The sequence below is a fragment of the Priapulus caudatus genome, unplaced genomic scaffold (genome assembly GCF_000485595.1).
Source record: "Priapulus caudatus unplaced genomic scaffold, Priapulus_caudatus-5.0.1 Scaffold228, whole genome shotgun sequence".
NCBI lineage: Eukaryota > Metazoa > Priapulida > Priapulimorpha > Priapulimorphida > Priapulidae > Priapulus > Priapulus caudatus.
The window spans coordinates 690834-710454 of record NW_014577289.1 but is presented as its reverse complement, the minus strand read 5'-3'; the positions used below and the strand labels follow the sequence as shown (position 1 = coordinate 710454).

The 19621-nt window shown below is 44.2% G+C and overlaps 1 protein-coding gene across 1 annotated transcript; it reads left to right on the top strand.

Annotated features, from left to right (window-relative positions):
- The first annotated feature begins 1013 nt into the window (after positions 1-1013).
- Positions 1014-13795, top strand: LOC106807664. Its single transcript, XM_014810078.1, has 3 exons — positions 1014-1480; positions 11039-11182; positions 12030-13795. The coding sequence occupies exons 1-3, from the start codon at positions 1180-1182 to the stop codon at positions 13793-13795; spliced, it is 2211 nt and encodes a 736-aa protein (XP_014665564.1). The 5' UTR covers positions 1014-1179.
- The last annotated feature ends 5826 nt before the right edge of the window (positions 13796-19621 follow it).

Below are 19621 nucleotides of genomic sequence, written 5' to 3'. Positions count from 1 at the left end.
GAGAGAGAGAGAGAGAGAGAGAGAGAGAGAGAGAGAGAGAGAGAGAGAAAGAGTGAGAGAGCGCGCGCGCTCTTGACACAATCTTCTCTTTATGGGGCAGGCGTAGCATCGCACGAGGAAACCACCACCACCACCACCACCACCACAACCACCACCACCACCACCACCACCACCACCACCACCACCACCATCACGGGAAATAACGCTCTCGCTATTTGTCATCTCGTAAACTAACAACCTGCGCCGAGTAACAGGTGTTGACGTACACATAGTTACAGACGGCCACTTAGATACATGCGTTGTCAGGCTCGTTATGGAATATGCATCGTCAGCAATATAACGATGTGCATAGATTATTGCGCCACACAGACTAGCAATGCCTGCCCCTGTATACCAGGGCAATGTTTATTATCAATGTGAATAACTTCGCGTAAATATATTTGTCAAGGCTATATCCCTCCTATAACTGTGCTGGGCGGATAACACTCATTTTGACGCGAAATCTTCTTCTTCTATATTACCAAATTCAATTTACACAATTATTTATCGTGTTTGGCTGCCAGTACGTTCTTCGTGCAATTTCAGGGTTTCAACAGGTGAAGCATTGGTTGGTTGTTTGTTTATTTCATCGCAGTATCATAAACACGGAGTGTCATTTAGTCATGTGGTGCCCATGTGGAGCAGGCGTGCTGTGTATTTTTATTCTTATCTCTCTGTACTATTTTTTCATAAACTAGGCATTGCGCCAACGACCCTTTTTAAATGCAAATAGTTCATAGACAATATCAACAAGAACGTATACCCCGAGTTGGTCGGTTATCGATTGAAACGTGCATCCATAAAAAATTCAAACTAGATTATTCTGGTTTCGGCTTCTACCTCGGATGGTAATCGCGAGTACAATTTGTTTGCTTGAAAGGTTGATATTTACGGAGCGCAGCCAATACGAACGCGAGTACGTTGCGAAATTTTACGAGCGCCGAGTAAAGTGCAGCCGCGTAGCTGGCTGCGTGTCAGTCACCGCAAGCGAGTTAATGAGCCAAGATCACATTTCTCTAGTAGAGTAGCTGTAACAGCGCTTCCGCGAGGGCAGTACAGAATACAGANCGATAGTATAGAATTACTTGGCGTAGTTAAGTTCACTCAATACCGCCTGGTCAGATATCCCACGCGATTCCGATGCCACCAAACGTGACACAGCAGGTCATCGTTACAGCCCGTCACACAAAGACAGACAATGTCCCCGCGCACAGACACGAATACACGGAGCGTAGCGTCGAACCGACGGAGAAACGAGCAGCCCCCGACGGCGGCTGGGGGTGGGTCGTTGTCGCAGCTGCTACGATATGCTTTGCCTTCACTTGGGGTCAACAGAAAGCTTTCGGAATTTACATGATAGATATCATGGATATGCTAGGCAGTAATGTCATGCATACGTCTACGATTGGAGGCCTGAACACTGCTTTATCATATCTTTTCGGTAAGTAACAGACAGCAACGCATACAAGAAGCCAACTAGGCGAACAGGGCCGCTTATCAGATCGTTTTAGTGTTAATATATATTATCCATAGTCGTAACTTTACGATGTTTGTGACAGCGAGTTGCTGCCGAAGCTGTAACCAGCAAACGTAAATGAATTGAACTGTTAACTTGCCATGATTAACAAGCTGTACCGCTGGCAATATCCGGTGAGAAATACGAGAATTTGTCGCGTTCGATGATCATGCAAATTTACGCAAACTAGACTCGTCACGCTTAATCTTCCCTTGTGCACTTAGTATAAATAAATAAATATCATATATATATATACTACTATATATATATATAATATATATACTATACCGTATATATATGTATGATATATACACTGAGGTCTGAAAATGTTACACACTTACCATTTTCCAGGCGCTCTGGTGAGTGTCATATTGTAGCACACGTGATTCGCGCTACCTTTTTAAGATGTTCTGTAATGAACTAGAGACAAGTAAAGACAAAGACAAGACGGAGAAGTAGCGTTCAGTAGTGTTTTACTACATAATACAACATGGAAACTCAATGTACTACAGACTAGCCAAGACCGTTCATATACATCAGCAACCGTATCACGCACTACACCTTTCTCGATCAGTGTCGTCTAACAAGAGCCCGAGAAGGCAATGGCTTCACCTTATATACGCGCCGCGCCTTTCTCTACGTCCACTCTCGCTTATAGGCTTCCCTTCTCCGCTTCCTCGGCCACTGGACATACCAAATACGAGAATGCAGTCCTATACCTTCTCCATTACCCATTACCGAATGCTACGGATATTGCGTGTCTTCGCCCTCGCTTCGTACTTTGGCCGAATTCCATGATCCCATTCCTGCCTGATGTCATAGGCATCTGTCAAGCGTCTAGGTTGTCACAATGCGCAATGCCGGGGAAACCTTAGCCCCGGCGCTCGACCATTTGCTTACTCTCGTACTGCTCGACTTGGCTCGCGTAGTGTCCACTCTCAGCATGTTGTGACAACCTCTCTCGACACTGTGGCGCCAAGATTGCATTTCCCCGCATCGCTATCGCTTTTCTCGTGCATATGCAATCTGGCCGCTTACAATATATAAGAAGTACGGTGCCCGGACGCACGTGCATAGTTGGAGGTTGCTCGCTTGATCAGGACTGATCCTTGGTTTCGTCACAGACAGCCTAATCTTCCTCTACATCGGCATCGCGTCATAAACGGTAAACGCCATCAGCTACCTTTTTTCAAACGATTCATCGATTTTAAGCCCGGCGCCACACGTGAGTAATTTTACTCAAGTAAAAGTACCAGTGTTGAGTAAATTAATTGCTGTGATAAATATAAGCATTGTTAGAACGCGTTGGTATCAGTTTTCGATAACGGGTCTAGCCGCCTGAACGCTACTGCCACCTGGTGGCAAGCCCAGCAACTTTATTGCGATTCGGAAATCGGTTAGATCGGTTGTCGGGACTGCTGCTGATACACAGCTTGAAATTATCGTAAAATAAAATTACTCTCAAAGTCATCATACGTTCGATTTTGTACTCGCAAAGTTCGACTGACGTAATATGGAGAAATTGATATTTGGCTTCTTTCAGAAAGCATTAACTAAATAAAACTCATTAACTAAGTATTACGTTCTTCTATCACTTCCGCGTTCTGCCATCGTGGAGAAATTGTATTTCTTTGTATTGTTGTATCCTAGAGTGCATCGTATTGTATGCTCTACGCTGTGTTGTTGTATCACTGTATTGTTGTATCGTTGTATTGTTGTACCGTTGCATTGTTGTATTGCCGTGTTGTTGTACTGTTGTATTTCTGCTTAGTTATGTTGTCTTGCTGTATTTTTGTACTGTTGTATTTTCGTATTTTCGTATTTTCGTATTTTCGTATTTTCGTATTGTTGTATTGTTGTGTTGTTGTATTGTTGTTGTGTTGTGTCATTATTGTATTGTTGTTTTATTGTATTTTTTTATTATTTTTGCATGTTTGTTATGTTTTATTGTTGTATTGTTGTATCATTGTATTGTTGTATTGTTGTATCATTGTATTGTTGTATTGTTGCATTGTTATCTTTTCCTTACAGGCGTCGGTATTGCCATCATTGTCATCGCTTCATTTTCGATAGTCAACGAATATTTTGACAAGCGTGGCGCCATGGCTACGGCTATCTGCGTAACCGGGGCAGGCGTGGGCAGCCTGACATGGCCACTACTCACCAACATTCTCGTGGAGGCGTACACGTACCAGGGAGCTTTCCTCGTAACCGGTGCCGCCGTACTTAACGTGATCGTCTGCGGCCTTCTATTCCGACCGCTTACCGAGCCAAGGCGAGCAGTCGCGCCGTCGACGACAGTTACAGGAAATCAACGTGATGATCAACTAAACCAACGTGTCTCTATCGTCGAAGTCGATGCAAAGATGGCTTCACGGATGAAATCGGTAGGGCAGCCTCAGAGCGAAGCCGGGCGAAGCGAGGAGCATTTTCCCAGACTGACCGTTCCCAACGAGGAGGCTGGCTCACCGGCAACGTTAGAGGCTCAGCTGTGGGGAGATCGCGAACGCTACATGGAAGATTGCGTTGACTGGTCTAATAACGACGGTAGCCAATCTATCGGAAACACTGGGATGAGTGGCAAGAATGGAGCTACGACACCAGGCACGGTAGCTACTGTCACAGGCCAGCGTCATAATGCGGAAACGCAGGAAAACGCCGAAGGATTCCATCACCAAAATTCTTTTACTGACGATGGGCCTCTGACGTTTACCGTTTATAATATCTATGATGACGCAATGCCGATTTGGATAGACACGCAGCTAGACGATAGTGTGTCGAGCGAAGGCGGTATGTGCCCCGCAGGTAAATACAGACGAAATAGCTTAGACTATGTAAGCAGTCCGATGACAGTCGAACAACGAGTGGCACATCTCCCGGTAACCGAAACATCGGGATATCAAAAATCACTCACGGAAATCGTTAGTCAGGTTCTTTCTCAGCAATCCCAAGACGTAGACAGTGATAAGCGAGACAACAGGGAAGAATGTTTGGTTCCGGTGGTCTATCAAAGCGTACAGGACCCGTTGAAATTGATCACGGTAGACTTTGACAGAGCGGATCAAAGAAATAACATGCGCGTGGGGCGATATGGCAGCAGTAATGACCTGTTGGATAGCGATGAACTATCACAAACTTACGATGGCACGACTGCCAGAGACGTGGACTGTATAAGCCGCAATGCGTACGTAAATCCTGCATTTATCCACGATATTACTGACACTGATGACATCGTTAAGAAAACCCCGCCACTTGCGGTGAAAAAGAAAGCGCGTCTGATATCTACGAAACTCTTCAAAAGCGTTCGATTCTGGATAATGATGCTCAGTTTTATCCCAATCGATTTCGGCTATACCACCATTAGTCTTTACTTACCGATGAAGTCGGTTGAGATCGGAGGAAAGCAGGCAAACGAGTCGACAGCAGTGACACTCTTATACCTAGTCGATACGGCCGTTAGAATTCTACTAAGCATTGCGTACAACGCGCAGTTCTTTCAGTCACACGCCAGGCGCCAACTCGCCTACGTTGCTTGTCGGTATTGGCTTCACGCTGTTGATGTTTGTACAGACGATTGGACTATACTTGATTGCGTCTGGAATCATTGGAGCTTGCACGGGTTCGATGATATGCGCAAGCTGGGTCGTCATGAGAGACGTCGTTGGACCGGCCAGATACACGGACGCCTGTGCCTTGAGACAATTCTTGGAGGCGCCCATATTATTCGTTGCACCCATGATACTAGGTAATTGTAGCGTGTTCTAATAGTTGAAGATGTACAATGTCGTTCTCAATTTATAGAATGTATATACTAAAGCACAAGCTATAGTGACCGTTAATAATTGCAAATATATCAGTTAGCATTAACCGCGATCTATTTTGTATAGGTGCCCTATATGATAGCAAGCAGCGGACACGGCCTGTATTTACGATCATCGGTGTACTGATGCTGCTGTCGGCTGCCATCGCTGTACCGCTGCCGATTCTAACGAGAAGACGCGAGAAGAAGCTCAGGGAAGGAGACAGCGCCGACACTGTTGCTGCCGAAGCCGAGTCATCTGATAGCTCGGAGGAGGAATCGGAAGATGCTTTCTTTGATGGTATGCCAAGCAACGTCGTAATCATGTAACGGTAGTGACTTAGCGTACCGTTGTCATCGTGTATTCATCGATCGAGACATTTATTGAATATATAATTTAAATTATATATATAGTTCTTTACGTGATGGCTTGTGCATAGAATTTCATTTATCGTGATATTGTGTCAGTGAAACCACCAAGTTCTGCGTATTTCCTGATGCATGCGATCCTGGCTGGTTATTTGCTGTTAATATTTGCGCGTAGTGCATAGCACACCTTTCTATTCAATTATTTGCGAGTAGTCACGATAACTTCGCGTGGCTTTACTTGTACTACGACGTAATAATTTATAAATAAATACTCGCGAACCGACTTATATATATATAAATATATACTAACGTTCAACTGCCAGTTCTATTGTTATAGTTGTATTGATTTATTCTAATTAAGTAGCAGACACGTTGTTTTTTATAGAACGGAAACTGATTATTTATATATTAATTGAAGTTGTTATTTTGTATGTCATATTTCTATGCCGACGAGAGCGGCACAATGATTGACACTTTATTACTAATATATATTATACCACCTTAATTGTTGTTGTTTATTCTTTTATTATTTCCATGTTTTGCACATCCGCCGACCAAACACACGAAGAGCCGACATTAATTATTTAATCGTGCCAAAACGAATGACTCGTGTCTGCAAGACACACGCGCGCACACACACGCCGCGTACACAACCACCTACACACACACGCACGCACGCACGCACGCCACGCACATATACATGTAAAATATTATACATTTTATGATAGCTGATATAGTCTATCTAGTTGTAGATGTATATACGCCCAACAAGGAGTAGAATTAAATAAAATGGCAAGCTGAGAAAATCGAGTCCTACTTCTTCACGTAGTATAGAAATGCCTACTTTAGGCAATTGGATTGCTTCGTCTTACAAAACAGTTACTTAAATCACCATACAGGGCACGTTCGCCTCACTTGCCTAGAGAAATGCCAAATTTGGTATTTAAAAAAAGGTAAGGGCACAGCAGCCAAGCCGGCTACGCAGCAATTAAGGCTCCCTCCAGCAGCTACACTCGGCAGGCAACGATTTATTAATAAAAATAACTGACACTTCCCGCTGCACCAGTATCTGCTCCCTGCCAAAACACCGGCTTACTTTACTAGAAGTTGCTTTTAAAAGATGGCCTGTTTGTCGCCGACTTCATGCGCTTCGCACCGCGCAACGCCATTCGTTCTATCACCACGTAAAGGCTCACGTTTTTCGTAAGCGCCAACACTCTAACGGATTGGCGACGCCGTTATCAGCCTAAACGAAATCGGCAGGAAAACCTATAGGCTATACTTAGAGATGCATTACAGACTGGTCGTATACTTAGCTATCCGCTTTTTATTACTAGGTCGTGCTTTAGGTAAAAACTATACCCGATTACATTCCCCATGTATCTCTCGTCGCCATGTTACTGGCATAGGCCTACAGAGGACGCTGGCGCCGGAAAGTGACACGAAACGACTCATCACACACTCGATTCCATGTTAATGGCCTCTGCATATCAGTGATGAGCATAGATCTCATTTATAATATTGTGTGTTGCGAGCGTTGCCCCACCTGTCGCGTCTGCGCGCGCGTGCATGCGTGCCGTGCGTGAGTGACTGTGCACGTGGGTGCATCACTGCGTGCTGTGCGGCGCGTGCCGCTGTGTGTATGCGTTTATATGTGCGGCATGTTTGCGTGCTGCGTCTGAATCCGGGTGTGTGGGATGCACGCAACTGCGTGCACTGAGTATATATATATTATATATACGCAGCCCGCGCGCGCCGCGGTGCCGTTGTGTGGTGTGTGGAGCTGTGTGTGCTCTGTGTGTGTGTGTGTTGCTGCGCCCGCGTGTGTGTCGTGTTGTGTGCTGGTGGTGTGTGTGTGTGCATGCGTGCGCGGCGCGTGTGTTGTGCTTGTGCGTTCGCGCGCGATCGCGCGCATGTATACCACCATGTCTCGAAGATAAATGTGTTGACCTCAGGGACTGTTCTTAGTGTGATGTCCCAGAGTAAATATTTATCACATTTTTACGATTCTTGTTCAAACAACTAGCAGCAGCTGCAGTGGAGGATAGAGCCGGTATCGACCGGTTTTGTAATATCGCAATCTCGAATTCGATCTACGCGTAGTGGCCACGTGCCGACCACACATCTCCACAATCTATCCGTTCTTTGCGCGAATGAGGCATACACGCGCCCACACGGCGCGCTCCTCTTGTCTAGAAACGGACAAACTATATCAGCAGGTGTGCAGACGCGTGCTGCTGGGGCCGCTGGCCGCCCGCCAGTAAACGTCTCAGTTTATAATACAAGCCGCCACCAAGCGCAGCCCTCGCACTTTGTTAATGCAAGAACTAGAAGAACTCGCTGCTCGTCTACGCCAACCCTTCCGTACGCATCTCTGCTGATAGTGTGTATCGTACGTTTGCTCATGGCGCGCCACGTTTCTTCAACGCGACCTCTGCTACGTCTCACGACGAAGGCGTTGCACATCAGATCCCAGTGTCCGCCTAAAAGTCTGTTCAAATACGTGAGAGTCCACCCGTCTAGCGGCGAGAAACCGCACCCAACCCCTGACGCGTATGAGTGCTGGGGCTAGTGTCGTTTGTCATGGCTGCTGCCCTATCACTGGGGCGTCCTCAGCTGGCGACAACAGAACGCCGTCGTCTGGATTTTATGATTGACATCGATGAACAGACTTGGAACCTAATGCGCCTACAGACATCCACGATCGGACGGACTGCGAACCATCTCTGTCATGCCTACTAAGTAAGTATTATTAAACTGCTAAAAACGCTTAAATTATACACTTCTTCTATACATCACTTTCTTAATACATCAATGTGTTATGCCGAATGTTCGGTTTCTAATTAAAGGCATAATTCGACCATCGATTATGCAAAGTTCGGCACGAATTGTACAGTAACTGCGCACCTTGTGTAGGCTTAATAAGACATTACCTTATCCAAACGCGCTATTAGTTTTGTCCATTATCACTGCTTAATTACTAAGAAAATGCTCTAATTGAAATCCGTAAAATTTGGTAATCTGGTCGACAACCCGTCCGTGAAATATTTATGCGCCAAACAAAAAATAAACATGCGTAGTTCGGTTCGGCTGACGTTCACATGTTGTTGCCTAACAAGATGTTGAGCCATCGAATTGATTCTGCTCCGCGGTAAATTAGGTTTGCCTAGTGTTATTAAGGTTGCCTAAGTGCACAATTATTATAGTGTTGCTTTTTGAATTCTCAAAGAGCACGTATATTCATTTATTCCCGTAATCCCAAGAGTAAAACCATAACGTTACGCGGTCCAAGATGGGGCGCCGACAGGTGGGGGCAGGAGCGGTGACGGTCGTCGCTCTCCCGCCTATCATTTGCAAGAAAAACCGAAGAAGAAGAAAGAAAAAAAAAAAGAAAAGAAAAAGAAAAAGAAATAGAAAAAGAAAGAAGAAGACAGAAGAAGAAAAGAAAAAAAAAGAAACACTCTTGCAAATGTCTTGCCAAAAATGATGTGGTGGCGTGGGGTCACCCCCCCCCAATTCTATTTTGCAATGAAAAAGGTAAGAAGAAGAAGATATCTTGCAGAATATATAGGGGGATCGCCCAAAAATGGAGTGATGTACCTAGCCTACAAGCTGGACCACTTATCCATCGAAAAATTAAGGCTGTCGAAATCAATCCATATAAAACTTCGTGCTGTAATTGATAATTCGATGTCAGGCGTTTTATTTCTTGGGAGTCCAATTGGCGGACCATCATTGTCACACTGATTGCTGTTTCCCGCCGGCAAAAGGTAGGCACACTTAAGGGTGTTAACAACATTATCAAATTATAATACAACGTTCAGACTGACCTCTAATAATACTCTTACATGCTATCTTATTTTTTACCTCGCCCACGGCAGTGGAGGCGAGGTTAGTGATCGGGTCTGTCGTCGTGACGTTGCGTGTTCCCCACTATCGCCGTTACCTCGTCAACGCACACCCCGCCGCTAGCACGGTAGAGTCTCCATAGATTCTGTAGTCCCGGTACGCGCCCCGCTGCCAGACCATAACGTGTGTGTGTGACCGTCCGATGTGTGTAGTGTCTGTGCTGGCATGTGTGTGCTCGTGTGGTGCGTTGCGTGCGTGCGCTGCGTCGTGTGTGCTGACGCGATCGATATTAGCGGTCAGCGACGCGAGCCAGCCACAACCGGGCTTGCTGACTGAGCGGCGATCGAGATACATGGTACGCTGCGTATATCGTGGGTTATTCGTGTGTTTCGGTGAGTCGTATTGGCTATGCAGCCATCGCGGGGGGTAATGCCTCTCTCCTGAGTGCCCTCTGTCTGCTTTAGTTAGTGTTGTGCTATGCCGCACGCGCGCGCCGTGTGTGTGTGTGCCGGTGTTGCGTGCGTTCATCTCTCTCCGGGTTCATGTTTTTCTCTCTCTCTACATAATACAACAATTATTATGGTTCAAGTTGCATACATGCATAGCATTATAAAGCAAATCACTTGTTCCCCCCACAGTTCCGCGAACCCCCTCTTTTTAAACGTGTCCAGTTTCATAGCATTGAATTTCAACGACCTAGGCTAGTTCCGGAGACCCCCATTTTCGACATAGCCGTTCCAGCAGCATACACATTCAACCAACATTAAGTTCCGAACGACACCCATTTTCAGGACTGGAGTTAGTTCCAGAGCCCCCCCATTTTTAACTTTGTCTCTTTTTCAGTGGCACATACCAGATACCTTAGCATTAATGTGGGGTGAGTCCCCCCCCCGGGCTTCATCTCCTTGGCTATATGTTGCTCCTTGGTTCCCTGCCCACAATTTTTTTGTCCAGCAATTTAGCAGGGCCTTTGATTAGTCTAAACTCTGAGAGATCTTCCGGAACCCCTGCCCGGCGGCTCTGCCACGGACCCCGCAGGGGCACTAAGGCGGGCCCCTGGGTGGCCGCGATTCATTCAACGTTGCCGCAAAGTGTATTGCGACCACAGAGTTTTACGATAGTACGCACGCAAAGCCTCGTAGGTGCAATTCATCAAACGCAGCGCTAGCAACCCTGCGTAACGCAAATGTGGCATGAATTCCGGTTCTTTAAATCACTACGCCATCGTTAAGCTGCTGCGCTGTTGAGGCGGCGTTGCCTAGCCATAAACCAATCACACTGTTGCGACACATACCCATAGGAACCAAACTGACCCCTCTTTCTTGTATGTTAAACCATAGTGCTTCTAGCTGTCTACAGCGAAGTCTGTGGCGGNATAATCTTCCCTTGTGCATATATAAATATTATATATATATATATGATATATACACTGAGGTCTGAAAATGTTACACATTAACATTTTGCAGCGCCTCTGGCGAGTGTCATATATAAGAAGTACGGTGCCCGGCGCACGTGCATAGTTGGAGGTTTGCTCGCTGGATCAGGACTGATCCTTGGTTTCGTCACGAACAGCCTAATCATCCTCTACATCGGCATCGGCGTCATAAACGGTAAACGCCATCAGCTATCTTTTGCAAAACGATTAATCGAATTTTAAGCCCGGCGCACACGTGAGTAATTTTACTCAAGTAAAAGTACCAGTGTTGAGTAAATTAATTGTGTTGATAAATATAAGCATGTTAACGCGTTGGTATCAGTTTTCGACAACGGGTCTAGCCGCCTAAACGCTACTGCCATCTGGTGGCAAGCCCAGCAACTTTATTGCGATTCGGAAATCGGTTAGATCGGTTGTCGGGACTGCTGCTGATACACAGCTTGAAATTATCGTAAAATAAAATTACTCTCAAAGTCATCATACGTTCGATTTTGTACTCGCAAAGTTCGACTGACGTACTATGGAGAAATTGATATTTGTCTTCTTTCGAAAAGCATTAACTAAATAAAACTCATTAACTAAGTATTACGTTCTTCTATCACTTCCGCGTTCTGCCATCGTGGAGAAATTCTATTTCTTTGTATTGTTGTATCGTAGAGTGCATCGTATCGTATGCTCTACGCTGTGTTGTTGTATCACTGTATTGTTGTATCGCTGTATTGTTGTACCGTTGCATTGTTGTATTGCCGTGTTGTTGTACTGTTGTATTTCTGCCTAGTTATGTTGTCTTGCTGTATTTTTGTACTGTTGTATTTTCGTATTTTCGTAATTTCGTATTTTCGTATTGTTGTATTGTTGTGTTGTTGTTGTGTTGTGTCATTGTTGTATTGTTGTTTTATTGTATTTTTTAATTATTTTTGCATGTTTGTTATGTTTTATTGTTGTATTGTTGTATCATTGTATTGTTGTATTGTTGTATCATTGTATTGTTGTATTGTTGCATTGTTATCTTTTCCTTGCAGGCGTCGGTATTGCCATCATTGTCATCGCTTCATTTTCGATAGTCAACGAATATTTTGACAAGCGTGGCGCCATGGCTACGGCTATCTGCGTAACCGGTGCAGGCGTGGGCAGCTTGACATGGCCACCGCTCACCAACATTCTCGTGGAGGCGTACACGTACCAGGGAGCTTTCCTCGTAACCGGTGCCGCCGTACTTAACGTGATCGTCTGCGGCCTTCTATTCCGACCGCTTACCGAGCCAAGGCGAGCAGTCGCGCCGTCGACGACAGCTACAGGAAATCAACGTGATGATCAACTAAACCAACGTGTCTCTATCGTCGAAGTCGATGCAAAGATGGCTTCACGGATGAAATCGGTAGGGCAGCCTCAGAGCGAAGCCGGGCGAAGCGAGGAGCATTTTCCCAGACTGACCGTTCCCAACGGGGAGGCTGGCTCACCGGCAACGTTAGAGGCTCAGCTGTGGGGAGATCGCGAACGCTACATGGAAGATTGCGTTGACTGGTCTAATAACGACGGTAGCCAATCTATCGGAAACACTGGGATGAGTGGCAAGAATGGAGCTACGACACCAGGCACGGCAGCTACTGTCACAGGCCAGCGTCATAATGCGGAAACGCAGGAAAACGCCGAGGGATTCCATCACCAAAATTATTTTACTGACGATGGGCCTCTGACGTTTACCGTTTATAATATCTATGATGACGCAATGCCGATTCGGATAGACACGCAGCTAGACGATAGTGTGTCGAGCGAAGGCGGTATGTGCCCCGCAGATAAATACAGACGAAATAGCTTAGACTATGTAAGCAGTCCGATGACAGTCGAACAACGAGTGGCACATCTCCCGGTAACCGAAACATCGGAATATCAAAAACCACTCACGGAAATCGTTAGTCAGGTTCTTTCTCAGCAATCCCAAGACGTAGACAATGATAAGCGAGACAACAGGGAAGAATGTTCGGTTCCGGTGGTCTATCAAAGCGTACAGGACCCGTTGAAATTGATCACGGTAGACTTTGACAGAGCTGATCAAAGAAATAACATGCGCGTGGGGCGATATGGCAGCAGTAATGACCTGTTGGATAGCGATGAACTATCACAAACTTACAATGGCACGACTGCCAGAGACGTGGACTGTATAAGCCGCAATGCGTACGTAAATCCTGCATTCACCCACGATATTACTGACACTGACGACATCGTTAAGAAAACTCCGCCACTTGCGGTGAAAAAGAAAGCGCGTCTGATATCTACGAAACTCTTCAAAAGCGTTCGATTCTGGATAATGATGCTCAGTTTTATCCCAATCGATTTCGGCTATACCACCATTAGTCTTTACTTACCGATAAAGTCGGTTGAGATCGGAGGAAAGCAGGCAAACGAGTCGACAGCAGTGACACTCTTATACCTAGTCGATACGGCTGTTAGAATTCTACTAAGCATTGCGTACAACGCGCAGTTCTTTCAGTCACACGCCAGGCGCCAACTCGCCTACTGCATCTTCACGTTGCTTGCCGGTATTGGCTTCACGCTGTTGATGTTTGTACAGACGATGGGACTATACTTGATTGCGTCTGGAATCATCGGAGCTTGCACGGGTTCGATGATATGCGCAAGCTGGGTCGTCATGAGAGACGTCGTTGGATCGGCCAGATACACGGACGCCTATGGACCCTGTGCGCTTGAAGCCACAATTCTTGAGGCGCCCATATTATTCGTTCACGCCATGATACTAGGTAATTGTAGCGTGTATCTAATAGTTTGAAGATGTACAGATGTCGTTTTCCTGCAATTTATGAGAATTGTATATTACTATAAGCACAATGACTATAAGAGTACCGTTGGAATGAATTGCAAATATATCAGTTAGCATTAACCGCCGATCCTATTTTGTATAGGTTGCCGAGGTATAGTTTTAATTATATTCTTATTTTTATTTATTATCAAGGTTTGTGTTATTTTTTAGTATTTTATATTTTTTTGATAGTTTTTTAATTATTTTGTTATATTATATCTTTATTGGTTATAAATTTTTTTTTATTGTTATTAGCTGAGTGTTTTAAGTGTAAATTTTCTTGGTTTTTTATCATTTTCTCGAATATTGTATTGGATATAGCACATTGTTCTTATTCTTCATTATATATATTTTTTTTTTGGATTATATGCTATATATGATGAGCTTATTTAAGCAGGCGGCAGCGGCCTGTATTTACGCTTAATGTCATCGTGTACTGATGGGCTTTGCTTGAGTCGGCTGGCCAATCGCTGTACGGCGGCTGCCGATTCTAACGAGAAGAGCGCGAGAAGCCAGCTCAGGGAAAGGATGAAGCGGCCAGACACTGTTGGGCTGGGGCCGAAGCCGAGTCATGCTGATAGCTCGAGGAGAATCGGGAAGATGCTTTCTTTGATGGTATGCAAGGGCAGGAGCGCGTAGATCTGTAAGGCGGTAGTGACCTTAGCTGTACCCGTTGAATCAATCGTGTATTGCATCGAGACATTTATTGAATATATATTTAAATAATTATATAGTTCTTTAGGTGGCTGGCCTTGTGGATAGAATTTATTATCGTGATATCGTGTGAAACACCAAGTTTCTGGTAATTTCCTGATGAATGGATTCCTGGCTGTTATTTGTTGCTAATTTGGCGGTAGTTGCATAGCACACGATTTCTCATTGCAATGTATTTGCAGAGTATCACGAATTTAACTCGCTGGTGAAGCCTTTAGCTTGTAGCGAACGTTAAATATATTAATAATAAAATACGCGAAACGTATAATAAATATTATATATATACTACCTAACGTTACTGCAGTCTATTGTATGTTTGTATTATTTATTCTAAATTAAGTAGCAGACGACGTGTTTTTTAATAGAACGGAACTGATATATTTTTATAATATAATGAAGTTATTATTTTGTATGTCAATCTATGTCTATGCGACGATTGACGAGAGCAATGATTGACAGCTTTATTCTAAATATATATATAGGCACACTTAATTGTTGTTGTTTTTATTATTTTTATGTTTTATGTTTGAACTGCGGCGATGCCAAAGCACGAAAGGGGACATATAATTATTAATGGCGTGGCAAAAAACGAAGACTCATTCGGTGTGTCTGCGAGACAACACGCGGCGCAAACACATAACCAGCACTACACATAAATACATCGCCACGCACAGCAACGCACAATGCTACACGCCATATACATGCAAATAATTTTATTATATACATTTATAATGGTGATTATAGTCTAATCTAGTGTTAGATGTATTATAAGCGCCTAACAAAGGTAGAACTAACAAGATGGAGTTGGAGAAATCGAGTCCTACTTCTCCACCGTAATAGAGAAAATGCGCTAGCAGGAATGTGAGATTGGCTCCGTCTACCAAAACAGTTACTTAAGTAACCATTACATGCAGGGCATGTTCGCCTGCACACACGCCTAGAGGAATGCCAAATTTAGTATAAAAAAAGGAGGCACCAGCAAGCCGGGTACGCAGGCAATTAAGGCTGGCCCGGTCCAGAGCTACTCTCCGCGTGCTACGATTTTTATTAATAAAATAACTGACATTCCCGTGACCAGTTCGCTGGCAACGCGCACCGCTTACTTTAGATAGAAGTGTGTTTTGAAAGATGACTGTTCTGTCGGGGCGGAATCTACTAAGCTGGACGCTGCAAGTCCGCGCACGGCTTGCCATGCGATTCGTACTCGGGACGCCTAGTGGACCGCATGGCATTACGGTTTTCGTAAACGCGCCAATCGGGATCTTAACGGATGGCGCGCCCCGTGTATGCAGCGTAGAGAACCCGAATGCGGCAGAAAGACTAATAGCTATATACTAGGAGAATGCCCCGAGTACAGACTTTGAGTTTCGTATCTTACCTATACGCATTTTATTACTTAGGTCTTCGCTTGGGTTAACCTATACCCGACTTTTACATTCCTCCATTGTCATCTCTCGTATCGCGGTTCACTGGATGCCCCAGTGCTACGGAGAGACCAGCTCCCTGGGCGACTCCAGAGAGGAGTGAAGCTGAAACGACTCATCACACAATGGAAATTCCATGTTTTTAAATGGCCCCTGATATGCATATGAGATAGTTTTTAGAGGTTATTGTGTGTGCGCGCGTGGGCGTTTACATACATGCGGTCGACTATCCTGCAGGCCGTCTCCGAGCGCATGTGTGCGCATTTAAACACATCTACGCAAGGCTTGATGCCTGCGATGTAATGGATTGTATAGAAAGCGCGCTCCGTCAGATCTGCTATATCTCCATGTCAGATCTAGCATCGGGCGCAGCTGGGCGCATCTTAGCTAAGCACCACGCCGAATACTCTCATTGCTGATCGCGTAGTGACGAATTTAGTGGGTTTAGGCTGAAACGAGGACACTTTTCGCTCTCAGCCGGAGCACTTACGAAGTAGTGACGCGTCCACCGCAGACTCCACTCCAATATTCGAGCGCGCTCGATTAACTATCTACACATTGCTATTTTTGGTCTGCGACCGAGAATGCGTGCACCGTCGAGAGGCCACCTGCTTATTTAATTGGATAGTTGTTGGGACTATCTTTTGTACTAGGTCGTAGAAGCTGATTAATACGCCTTGTTGTCCTTCTCACACGCGGGGTGCACGTCCCAACCGTTGTCAAAGCTACGCGACAACTCTCCGTCGTCATTTAAGCATTGTTCGTTTAGAGGAGCGTCCAAGGCGGCCGACAATGCATTCTTCATAACTGCAACAAGCTGTTTCCTAATGGACAACCAATTGTTGGTGTACTAAGACGTCGGATAATACTGTGCTTATGTGGTGTCCAGTGAGAAAACTCGAGAGACGCAGTCAATTTTAGTGGGCAGAAGAATTGTATGAACTCGGAGCGCGAGTTAAGAAGTGGTGGGGCCGATTTGGCGGAAGGGTATGGAATTTTGGATCCTGCGTTGCGTTCGCGAAGAACGCGTGAATATAATGAATCTTCACTACCAGCAAGACTGCATGTGAAGTTGCCTCTGAGTCATTAACTGAAAGCGATGTAATATTCCCGTAAGTGAAAAGAGGTTCACATATGTTTACGGTGCGCTTGCGAGTCAGTATTATAATGACCCACTGACATTAGTTTTTGAGTCAATGCACGGCCGGTGGGTCGGCTGTTATTCCAGCTTTGTACTCTCATTTCCACGCTGTTGACATGCTATATGCCATTTGAAGACTTGTGGATGTGAATGCTGTTTGGCATCCGTGTCGAGAGTTCAGAAAACCGAGCGGTCCGCGTCTGCGAAACTATCGCACGCTGGTGAGACAGTGCTGTTTTTTTCCCTTTAAGTACTCCTTTTTCCACAAAGGCGTAAAGAATTTTTGTGGCGTTTGGCTCATTCCCAAAGTCTGCCGGGGATGGCCGTATCGGCAATGTAGAGGATATGTAGATCCTGGCTTACGTAAGGGTGGATTAAGCGTATATTATTCTGACTGGTTAGATGCATGCAGCAACGGCGTTTCACGCCCTTCACAAATAAGGTTTTAAATGAGGTCATTGCTTCTGATCCAAATGTCCATGGGGTGTACCGGAATCGCTCAGAATTAAAAATTCACATCTAAAGAAAAAAAGAAGCCAATTAATTCATTGTGCCTGTTTCCCCTCCTCTCTCTCGCTCTCGTCTCTTCATCTCTCTCTCTCATCTCATATCTCACAATCATCTCGTTGTCATCTTCGCTTTCCTCGCTCTCATGCTCTCGTCCTCTGCTATCTCTGGCTGCTCATGGCTCTCTCTTCTGCTCGTCTCTCATCTCGAGCATCTGTGTTTTCTTGTTCTGTTCGCAATCGCTTTGCTCGCGTTGCTCTTGTATGTGTTAAGTGTGGTGTGCGTCGTTGTTGTGTGCGCGTCGCATAAGTTATAATTTTCCTGTCGGCGGCATTTTGTTATATATTCAGCGAATGAATTGAAAGATGAAATATTTACATTCAATTATGCTCAACTGCCGGATAAAACATCCACCACTTTGTGCTCACGAGTACTATTGTATGATTGTGTTTATAAGCGCCAAAGGACGCAGTTTACATACAGGGCTGCTGTAGCTGCGCCGTATGCAATCGGCATGTGGTCATTGATTTTATAACATGTATATATATATATCATATAAATTGTACGGTGCTTGTAGATAAAACACTTAATATATCAGAGCCCACACCAGAACGTCGAAAATGTGAGTGGGTTACTCGTTACTAAGTCCTGTTAGTTTTATCACCGACGATTTAGCCGCCGCAAGTTATATCTAGTCAGTGTCACCATAAACCATTTCAGCCATACCAACAACTCATTTCGTCTAACTCTCAAGAAATAATAAATAATTAATATTATACAGTACAGCAATGTGTCATTCACATCCTTACCGCTCTAAGCATCTAGATAGATTAATTTATTAATAATAAAAATTATTAAATTAATAATTGTAAATTGAATTATTAATAATTAAATTAACAATATTAAATTATAAGAATTTATTAAATGAGAAATAAACGCTAATTTATTACCATAATAAAGTAATAAACACCTTTTTATATACTCTATATATACATGAAAATGGCAGCTATTGTTTTAGTTATCCTATTGTTATGTAGTTCCTATAGTAATCTGTATATGTTAAAATCGAATCTATTGTTCTGCTGGTATATTTTGTTGTTTCGTTAGGCTTTTTGAGTCCAATTTTTTTTTGTTTGTTTCTAATCTTATTGCAGCCATTTTATATGCTGATTCGATCTATAAAACAACACCAACATTATAATAGTAGATGATAACAAGATATAATGGCGGAAATAGATAGAAACAAAACAAAAAGTCAAAAAGCCGAACAAACAATAGACCAGTCAGGAACAATAGATCGATTTAACTATAGAACTATAGTACTACATAACAATAGATAACTTAAAAGCAATAGCGCCATTTACTGTAATATATAAGTTATAGTATTTTATATAAGGTTTATTCTTCATTAGAAGTCTGTGCTGATGCATGGCGTAAGCGTGAAACTCGGAATGTATGCAGCTAAAAAGTGATGGGCTTGTCTATAATATTATCTACAAGACTAGCAATTTATTACGCTCTGGGCAACTTAGTAACATTCGAGCACTCATATGCAGACAGTATAGACTGGCAAGCAATGCGCAGAGAGACATGCATACAAGATTGCGTAGCACAGCTTTGGCATGTTGAGTCCTAAGCGCTGGTCGCGGCCAGATGAGACGCGCAGTTTCGCGGGATATGCGCACGCGACGGCGGTGATGTTCAAAGTATGAAGCGCTGTCCGCAGTAGAGACCAGTGCGCCAAATTCCGAGGCGGGCCAGCGCACGTCCTCCAGGCAGCAGGTCAGCGGATGGTCTTGTAGTTTTAGATAGATGACAATGATTATCTATGGACGTATAAGTTGCTAGGAATTGAGATTATATAACAGTAACAAAAAATCGCTCAGTCATGCTCCTAGATTTTTTAGCTGAAATGCAAAAAGATTAAAAATTTAATCCAAACAAATACAAATGGGTTATAAAATTCAGCAAAACCAAAAGAAAGGATAGAGATAGGAGAATATTAATAGG

What these genes read in the sequence shown, in the direction of transcription:
- LOC106807664 (XM_014810078.1), top strand. Translation starts at nt 1,180, where the DNA reads ATGCCACCAAACGTGACACAGCAGGTCATCGTTACAGCCCGTCACACA. An exon ending in TGCTTTATCATATCTTTTCG is followed by an intron (nt 1,481 to 11,038) that starts GTAAGTAACAGA and finishes AACATTTTGCAG; the next exon opens with CGCCTCTGGCGAGTGTCATA. An exon ending in CGGCATCGGCGTCATAAACG is followed by an intron (nt 11,183 to 12,029) that starts GTAAACGCCATC and finishes TTTTCCTTGCAG; the next exon opens with GCGTCGGTATTGCCATCATT.